The sequence below is a fragment of the Cornus florida genome, unplaced genomic scaffold (assembly GCF_030987335.1).
Source record: "Cornus florida cultivar Cherokee Brave unplaced genomic scaffold, ASM3098733v1 CherokeeBrave_3.0.0_Hap2_Chr11, whole genome shotgun sequence".
Lineage (NCBI taxonomy): Eukaryota > Viridiplantae > Streptophyta > Magnoliopsida > Cornales > Cornaceae > Cornus > Cornus florida.
In genome coordinates this window covers 110749120-110759280 of record NW_026775581.1, presented here as the reverse complement: position 1 = coordinate 110759280, position 10161 = coordinate 110749120, and the positions used below count along the sequence as shown (strand labels likewise).

Sequence of the window (10161 nt, the reverse complement as noted above, 5' to 3'; positions counted from 1 at the left end):
TATATATATTCCGTATTGTTTTTTTTTTTTTGGGCAACATGCTCCTCTCACTTGAAATCCTGACTCTGTCTCTGGTGGAATAGGATGTTCGGACACTTCTCGGATATGTAGATACAGTTCAGACACATGTCGTATACGATTAAAAGTATTCTGAATAGTAAATATTTTATTTTCTAATTAGACATGGCTAAGTTGATATTGTAATTATTTTTATATACAAAAAAATTCAATTCAATCTAAAATATATTATGAATTGATTAAAAACAATAATATAAAATTTAAGAAAACAAAAATAACAAACATCTATCTCCAAATTTCAAATTAGTGATTTATTTATAATTTTATAGATAAAATTGCAAATAAATATATTATTTATCTATATATAAATATATATAATATTATATTTTTTGATACATCCATACAACACTGTATTATATTTTTTGATATATCCATACAGCACTGTATTATATTTTTTTATATTATATTATATTGGTATCCTGTATCTATATCCGTACTAAATTTAGAGTCGAAACAAAAACACCCAAAAAAATTGGTTGTCAAACATGCCTCCTTGAAAGTTAGAACAGGACAATTAAATACTTCCTCGTGAGTGTACATATTTATCATGCTAAAATGCACTTAATTTGAGCAAGTTGAACAGATTTGGATCTTATTCGTGTAGACCGTACACATATATATAGATAGGTCAAATCACGTTAACAAATTTCTCCATCAGAATCTTTGCACTACTTATTTGTTTAATCATGTTAAGTCATGTTTGAGTATCATCTCAAGAATTGTCGCCTTTACTTAAACAGTTAAAACCTATTCTCTTAAGTAATTACTATATTTAAAACCAAAAAATTAAATCTACAATAAACATAATATTGACAGAAATACATCATGCATGGTGTTTTAAACTCAATATTCTCAACTGGAAATTTTCAATAGGAATCTAGAAATTTTCAAATAGGACAATATATAATATGGTAACAAATTTTGGTTTAATATATATACACACACATATCTGTATACATATTTACATTTTAAAGTTATGTAAATTTTGCATATTTAGTAAGAATGAGTGAAAGAAATGGTTAGGATTTTTTTTGGCTTATTGGTTCAGGGTCAAGCAAGAAGATAGAGAACGTCGAAATTTCTCTTCTTATTTTTGCCTTGGAGAGTAAAATAGTCATAATTTTGTATCTATATTATTTTGTTATTTTTTCATCTTCTAAAAAATTATTTTAATTTTGTATCTATATTTTTTTGTTATTTTTTCCTCTTCTTAAGTTTTAACCCTTAAATTTCACTTCTAATAATTAAGAGTTGTAATCAAGTAATATATAATTAACCTTTTAAGATGCGAAGTGAGAATTGAGTTACATATCACTTAAAAAATTAGTGTTATTTGATTGCAGTTGAACTTTAAAAATTAGTGTTATATAATATATAATCAATCTTTTAGAGTTGAAATTAGTGTTATTTGATTGCAGTTGAACTTTAAAAAATATCACTTTTAAGTGATTATTTTAATTAAAATCAGCCTAATTTTATAAAAATTAATTCGTAAACCCTCTCCATTTATTATCCATCACATTGAGCTGTAAAATTTGATTTTTGAATAAATTTTTAGCATGAAGATCCAAAATTGCCCTTTGGCGATGTATAAGCCATGTAATTTAACATAACACATCTGGCACACAAGGGAGGGTATGTTTGTAATTTAATCTCGCAAAAAAAAAAGTACTGTAATTTAATATACTGTATATAATTGAACAATTTGATGTTAGGATTGAAAAGGGAACATAATAGATATTATGGAAACAAGGGAACAAGTTGATAAATAATGATTGAAATTGGGAAACATAAAATCCTACAAAAAATGATATTGCCAAGGCATTGATGTGGACATAAAGGTAACCTCTTCATTCGCAGCCTTCCTTGGCAAAATCGTCTCACAGAAAAATGATTCTACCAAGGCGACATCAATTCTCGAAGGCCCGCAAAAAGTCTGGAAATAAATTCCCTTAATTGCCAAGTAAAGCAGGTGGACTCTCTCTCTCCTTCCTCACTCTCTCTCTCTCTCAAACAAAAACAAGAAGAAGCTCTTCCATGGAGTTGGGAACGCCAATACTAATATATCTCTTTAAATGAGTCCCTCTCTCTCTCATATTTTTTGCAGCTTTAAATTTTCTTGTTTGAGTCACTGAATTTCTTGTTTACTCATTACTGTAGTGCCTCTTTACCTCTATTTACTTCTCTGCTTCCATTTCAATGGATACCAATTGACCATGAACATGTCTACTTGTTTCTTGAGAGGTTTTTTTCGTTATATTTACATGTTTCCACACATTTCTCTCGTTTTTCGTCTGTATGGCTACTGGGTGTTCTGAAATTGAAGATTACACAATTTTATTGGGACTCAAAGAGTAGATATGATGGTGGATTTTTTTCGATTTTGTACAGTGCTAATGGAAAAAATCTTTAATGGTTATGCATACTCTGATAAGTAAAAAGTTCATTCGAGGCTTTGGGAATTACAATTCGAGGTGGTCGTTGGGTAGAAGTGTAGAACAGGGATAGATTTTTGGGCTTTTAGTTTGGTGGGTTTGTGTGTTCTAATGGAGTCTTGGAGTTATGTTTCTGAGGGAAAGGGTTTTGTATCTGATGAAGCTATTTCAGGTACTGATGCGATTTTGAGAGGTAAAAAACAGTTTATGGATTGGGAATTGAAAACCCCATGTAGCTATGGAAGCAATATAGTAGTCTCAGGTCAAGAGGGCATTGAGAATCAGGGATTTGTGAAATTGGGTTTCTCAGAAATGACGAGAAAATCGTTGCCCAATCACTCAATTGGGGATGTTTGGAGTAGTAGTGGTGGTGGAAGAATGATTAATCCAATTGGGTCTACACCAAATGCATTTTCCGGGGAGGAGGAGTCCAGTTCGAAGCTATCGAGCTCGGTTGTGGAATCGAACAGTCGTGATTCATCGCTTATTGATTTGAAGTTGGGGAGGTTTGCTGATCATAGAGATGCTAATGTTCTTGATTTTGTGAAGACAACTCCCATGGTCTCTGCATCTGAGTCATCTATGCCGGGGAAGAGGGCGAGAGCAATAGGTTTAAGTTCTCATATTCCCTTTTGCCAAGTGCAGGGTTGTAAGAAAGATCTAAGCTCCTCTAAAGACTACCACAAGAGGCATAAAGTTTGTGAGGTTCACTCAAAGACCGCCAAAGTTATTGTCAATGGCATTGAACAAAGGTTTTGTCAGCAATGTAGCAGGTTAGTCCACTTTCATTCACCCTTGTATACCATGAAGAGAAAAGAAAATTACTGAATTTTACATGAGTCAATCCGAAAGCAAACATGTTTCATTATATTTACCACATCTTTTTGGCGAGGAGCAGAGTTAACCTGAGTTTTTCAATTGTAAATTGTGTTAGTTTTTTTTTATAATATATATGTTTGGTAGCTTGGAATTGGAGAAAAATCAGTTCAAACTTGAAACTAAATTTTCTTCAATTCCAATTCGAAGGCATAAATTTTATGCTAAGGAACATAGCTACGGGATTTTCTCAAATTTGCTTTTTCACCTTTGGTTGGTCCTAATTCATGTTTCTTATATCACTCTTTGTCTACATTTGGCAAGAAGTAGGTTGATTTTAATCTTTTAATTTCTAAATCTGTATAATAAATAGCTGTTTGTATTTCTTAAATCAGATTTGTGTTTTTGGGAGAAGGTTAACCACCATTTTAGAAATATAAAGCCTAGTATCTTTTTCACATATTGGTCTCAAGCTTGGTTCAATAACAAACAGCATAATTCTTATTGCTAGTATAGTTTATCCTAGCTTCTGACCATACAGGTTCCATTTGCTGCCTGAATTTGATGATGGTAAGCGCAGCTGTCGTAAACGTCTTGCAGGCCATAATGAGCGTCGAAGGAAGCCTAATGTGGGTATTCACTCTGGCAGAACTGGGAAGTTGTTTCAGCCATATAATGGTACTAACCTTTTCTGGAGTTTGGAGTTACTTTTGAACACCCCCACCCAACCCACCTGCACACCATCCACACACAAATAATAATAATAATGAATGAATGAATAATATAAATGCTCTCTCCTTTTGCACTTAGTTGAAATCTAAACTATTTTGTTGATTCATTTAACCGGCCATTCCTTACAACCTCGCTACTTTTGGCTTTATATTGATGTGGTACAATAATTTCATTGTCTGTTAGCCAAACATGACTAGACATTTTTGAGTATGATTAATAATCTTGCTACTAAGTATCTAGGGTGTATCATCTTCCTAGCATATTTAGGAAAAAAAAAAAAGTGAGCTACTACTTTTTGGTTTCATTTGGTCCTTTAGGCAATAATTGTTTAAACTACTCTCATACATTCAACTGCTCTATGGTTTTAGTCTAGCTTTGTCATATTGATAGAGAAACTACCCTTTTGATATCCAAATTGAACACTTTAACAAACAACAAAGTCTCCGTATCTTTTACACTTAAAAGTCATACAATTCTCTGGGATTTTTATTATATTTGGGTGCTCTAAACTTTAAATTTGTTCTACTTTCTTGAAAAGCTACAGTGGATATGTTTTGAAGCCCATAACTTCAGCCAAGTGCAAACAGGATTCTTATTCATACTTCATATTTGCAATTTGTTTTATTTACGATTTTGTGATGTTGGATACATGTCAAGTTGACAAGAATGTTTATATGTGTCCAACTAGTCAGCATACAGCATCCTCTCTGAGGGAAAAACCTCTTGAAGAACTCATATTATCTGCTTGAACCTGTATTATCCCATATATTATCTTCTTTTATCCGAAACAAATTCCTAAGAGGTACTTAAACTCCCTTGTAATATGAAAGGAACTGACAAAATCATAAAGTGCATTACCCAGTATAATTTCTGCATATGCAAAATGCTGGAGCGGAAGATCATAGCGAAATCTGATCATTTATTTTGCATAAGGTGTCTGCTTGGATAATCGAACTCAGTCGTCAGACCGGTGAGCTAGAGTTTTTATACACCAAGCAATGACCCCCTAAAGAAACTGACAAATCCTTGATGTATATTATTCACATCACCAAGAAGATCTCTAGAAACACTGAAACATTAAGTAAATTTCAAACCTTTTAGGGATCAAAACTTGTGATCCACCTTCAAACAACCTTCTCAAGGTTTGACCATGGAAGTTGGGCAGGCTCATCCAGTAGGACATATTATTCTTTATGTTAATGTCAGATGTAGTATTTTCCTTCATGAATAGGTCTAAAATTTTGGACAAAGCTGCTTCAACCCCTTATTCACTCTCTAAGGCATACTGCATTTACTATGGAACCGTAGAAATTCAAGTCAAGTACTAGAACACTAGGTTGAGCAGTTAGCTAATCTTAAAAGGCATAGCAATGAAAAGTCGGAGTGCCAACAAGTCAGAAATGAGCTATGTTAATAAGAAAAAAATTCTGAAGCAAAAATGAGGCAAGTGATATGCAACCAAGAGCACCCCCTCCCCAGCCCCCAAAAGGATGACATGTAAGAAGCAAATTGTATAACAGATAATGTTGTCAGATAAAGAAAAAAAAAGGGGGGGGTCTTGTAATATTTTAGAAGACAATAAATTTAACTTATTTTTCAGGGATTCAATACAAATACTGAGAACCATATAGTATTACATATTGATCTATGTGTTCCCATATTCTTTATTTTAAGCTTTTATGAGTGAGATAGAATATCACTTTTATGTTGTAACTCACATATTTCAGATGCAGAATTACACATGCATTTACATATAAATATGTCTGTTGATTACTGTAATAAGCTCCCTGAATTTGTGAAACTGTTTAGACTTTCCCGTACTCCATCAAACATGACCCGAGCCTATTACATGTAAACCAACAATTTAGATTATCTATGGATGGATCATGGATACTCTTATTACGCAACCAATATCAAATTTGCTTGTAATATTATAGCAAAAATGCTCCTTGTTTTTCATCAACCAATATCAAATTTGTTTGTAATATGTAACACAATAGCTCCTTCTCTCTAATGTGCATTTCTTTTGCCCCACTAAGATTTATCTTAAGTTTTCTGGCATGCTTACCGTATTTTTGCAATTGCTTGATGAAAGTCGATCTGATTCTGCAAAAATACTACATAAATCGACTCCAGATAAATTGACATTTAAATTATTCAATTTATCCTATGGTTGTATTCTAAAACTATAAATCCTGACATTATGCAGGTTCTGCAGATAGTAGGTTTCAGGGAACCACATTAACAGCAACGTCTTTTATTTGCCAAGATATACTCCCTAGCAGCCTAATGCATTCGCAGAAATCTGAGACAAATGACTGGTGCAGGCATATGAAAATTGAAGATGGGGCTGATTATAGTCCCCAATCAGCTATTCCCATCAGAAATGGACACTTGCATCCAAAATCCATTTTGCCTTGTTATGCTTTTGAAAAACAATCGCCTACTATCCAGTTGAATGGAGTCAATACTACAGCAGCAAGCAGTTTTAATGTGAACAGTTACCAATACCCAAATGATCTCATGGGTTCCAACAACTTGATAGGAAGTGAAGGCTTCACTGGTTTCGACTCAGCATCAACTGTTCAAGGGCTGCCAGAGATGTCAGACTCTGGTCGTGCTCTCTCTCTTCTGTCATCTCAATCACATAATTCTTCAAGCCACTCGTCAAGAATTCCAATGGCTCATCCCCTAATTATACCACACAACCATGTTCATAATGATGCAAGTCAAGTATCTGGAAGGATTTTGGGAGTTGGGTTGCAGGCTTCAGCTAGTAGAGTGTCAAATAAGTTCCATTTGACTCAGATGAATTCCGCAGAGGAGAATCACACGGGTCCCATCATTATTTCTGATGATAGTGATGTTATCAACTTTGGAATCTCTGATGGAATTTTCCAAGGGTCAGAATACATGAATGTCAAGGACCGTCTTTCTTGTGAAGATGGGCCCACAATCAATTTGCTTCAATTGTCGTCACAGCTTCGGCGAGTTGAACATCAAAGGCAATCCGTGCAGGTGAAGCAGGAAAATGATGCTTTCTATGGTCACAGAATCACTTAAGTGGTCTAGGGACAAGGTAATAAATACATATTTTTTAGAAGTTCCATTTCCATATAATTTTACTGAAATGGAAACACCCTACATGAGTATTATTTTCTTAAGCATACTAAAATATCTGTGAATCTACTACCATTTACTCTCACGATATTACATGCTTACTAGGATAGATATGTGGGGTTATCAGACTACCAGATTGAGCTCATTGACATTTAACCCATTCTTTTGGCCAGATGATGAAATTGAAACCTACTGTGCTGGAAAGAACACAGAATTAGTATAAATACAGGATATGTCTTTGATAGCCATATTTTTGTCACCTACCCCTATTAGGAATGTATGACCAAGAAAGAGGGAACGTAATTTGTGCTTTACCGGAGGTCTTGCATGATCCCTGCTTGATATGTTCTTTCTGGCAATGTTGCATAGAAATCCTATTTTTCCCCTTGATTCTATGTATCCAAGAATTTTAGAATTTGATAAATTTAACAGCCACACATGCACACCTGCACCCCAAATGCATTGTCTGTATCATAGCTTTATAGGGCTATTCCAATGCACGAGGCTCCTGCCATTGCGCACACAGCCTTACCTCTGCATGCATAAGCATGCAGAGAGGTTATTTTCTTGTTTCGAACTTGTGACCTCCAAGTCATAATGGAGCAATCTTACCGTTGTATCATAAAGGATCAAAGTAAAACAAAAAAAAAGAAATAAATAAGAATCTTAACAGAACCTGATAGCATTCTTGAAGAAATTTTTTATAGCAGTTCAGATTTAAATGTTTGTGATGTAAACAACATTGATCCCTCTTGTTGTATCAATTTATTTCATAATTTGTTTGCAAGAGGTGGGGATCTGCTTTTGAGAGACCATTATTAACTGATGTGAATATGTTCTATTATCAACAAATATGTTAATGTGATTCTGCATTATTTATTTGATGTTTTATATTAGCAGAATGAGTTTTAGGAAATTATTCCGTTCTTTCAAATTTGAAGCAAAAGAGGGGAAATTTTTTTTTCGTCTTTGTTAAGTAATGTTGAATGCATTTTTTTCTTTTGGTAGTTTTGAAAAGTACTTCTCCTGAAAGGAGATATTTCTTCATAGATGATACAAAATCGTCTTCCTTAATCACTATGATACTTAACAGCACACCCCCACTACCATCCTGGAACTGCCAACATGTCCACCTCTTTTTCGCTGTCACTTGCACCATGCCATCAGCAGAACTCCACGACCTTTTACTGTATCTAACAATGGTGGCCCCATTAACAAAGGCATTAACACTAGCACTTGTTTAAGACTGCCCATTGCCTCCTTCACAACCACCATCTCCGTGCTCCACCGCCTTCACCACTAGAACTGTGCTGCCAAAGGCTCTATACCACCAGCTTCTGCACCAATCTTGATTCCATCCTTAATCAAGTCCACATGCTTTATTACGTTACTTGATTAAATCTGATTCTGAAGTAAACATGAGATTTTTTGCTTTGAACTCTTTCAATAAAACAGGTTATATTGCTTCCTTTTCTTCAGAATTGCTTTCAAATATCATATTTACGAGGTGCTTACCTTATATTGAGTAATTAGAGGCCTGAGTCGCCTGACTATTCTTTTTGTTTCTTCAAGCATGACTCCGATTCATTTGCTTTCAAAAAGCTCAAAACATGAGTTATTATAAATAATAATTATTATTAGAAGTATTATTATTTCCTTTTCCAATTTTTATTCGATATGCTGTCATAGAGTCTCATGGCTCTGTTGTATGATATGGAACAGTCCTCACAAAACTAACAAGATCACCTAAGATTTAAATGGGTTAGTTTGAATACACTTTCATCCAACAGTTCTGAGGTTGTACAACATAATCACTTTACCCATAATTAACCATAGATCATGGATTTATATAATCAACTTCATGCCATATGGAAACATCACCTCATCTAAATTAAGAAATAGATCGTACCACTAGTACATAATCACTTTGTGTAATCCTACAATTTTAAACTTGGTTTTTTTGGTAAGATTAAATTGTTACACTTGTATTGAAACAGGGGAGTCACCGAAACATGCAGCAACTAGGGAAAAAGCTACATCCAGCCTTCTCAAGTAACACTCATGGGAGCGCTTGGAAGCCGTTGTGAAGAACCTTTGGCTTCTATTGTAACCCTCTCAGCTTCTGCCAAGTACCTATTACCATCTACTGGTACTCGATTATATCTATATAATTAAGAAATCAACTCCTTTTGTTTTTATAACTGAAGACTCTTGACTTCATTCTCACTTGAGTATTAACTTGTGAGTTCCTTAATTTGCTTAAATCTTATTCTCTGTGCGTCTACCGAGTGAAGATTAGATTAATAATCCACAATTCAGGCTATATAATCTTTTAGAAACCATTGTAAATGGATACTAGAGATGTGATTATCTAAATGGTCACATTGCTTTCAAGAGGCTAAGAAAGAAAAGGGTGATGTTTTTATTTATTTATTTAAGTTACAGAAGAAGCAGTGCTATACACTTAAATATGCTCTATCGGAAATTTGCGAATCAAGATTCTGTTTGGTTACAGCTTTAGAAGTATTTCTCTTGCACGTGGGAGGAAATGTTTAGAAGTTGGTTGAATCTAAATCAGTCTTGGCCACAGGAAGTGATTTGCACATGAAGCAACAATCTTCTTGTGTTTGAAGCTCTTACTCCACCCTACATTATTCATTTATCATGATACTAAAATATTCTAAAAGCTACAAGTAAATGTTTATATAGAAATATATTAGGAGGAATTAGTGATCTTTAATGATATGAAGCCCATGTGACCATGTTAGGGTTTTGCTGGCAAAACAATTTTGAAACTAATTTTATCTTCCTATTGTTTAACCCCCTCACTCTCGAGATACACCTGTATTGATGCAACCTCTGCCACCCTTCTATTCTTGTTTAATCGGCATGTTGGCCAATTTCAGCCGGTGTAAACTGGAAACATGCCATGCTTAACAAACTCTCCCATATTCAAAGCCCTAAAAAGAGAGGGGTGGTG

The 10161-nt window shown here is 34.2% G+C and overlaps 1 protein-coding gene across 1 annotated transcript; it reads left to right on the top strand.

Moving 5' to 3' along the window:
- Positions 1-1966: 1966 nt before the first annotated feature.
- LOC132284147 (squamosa promoter-binding-like protein 6) lies at positions 1967-9450 on the top strand. The gene is made up of 4 exons (XM_059786221.1): positions 1967-3286; positions 3871-4007; positions 6271-7140; positions 9179-9450. Exons 1-3 carry the CDS (start codon positions 2625-2627, stop codon positions 7122-7124), a joined length of 1653 nt encoding a protein of 550 aa, XP_059642204.1. The 5' UTR covers positions 1967-2624; the 3' UTR covers positions 7125-7140; positions 9179-9450.
- The last annotated feature ends 711 nt before the right edge of the window (positions 9451-10161 follow it).

What these genes read in the sequence shown, in the direction of transcription:
- LOC132284147 (XM_059786221.1), top strand. Translation starts at nt 2,625, where the DNA reads ATGGAGTCTTGGAGTTATGTTTCTGAGGGAAAGGGTTTTGTATCTGAT. An exon ending in TTTTGTCAGCAATGTAGCAG is followed by an intron (nt 3,287 to 3,870) that starts GTTAGTCCACTT and finishes CTGACCATACAG; the next exon opens with GTTCCATTTGCTGCCTGAAT. An exon ending in GTTGTTTCAGCCATATAATG is followed by an intron (nt 4,008 to 6,270) that starts GTACTAACCTTT and finishes GACATTATGCAG; the next exon opens with GTTCTGCAGATAGTAGGTTT.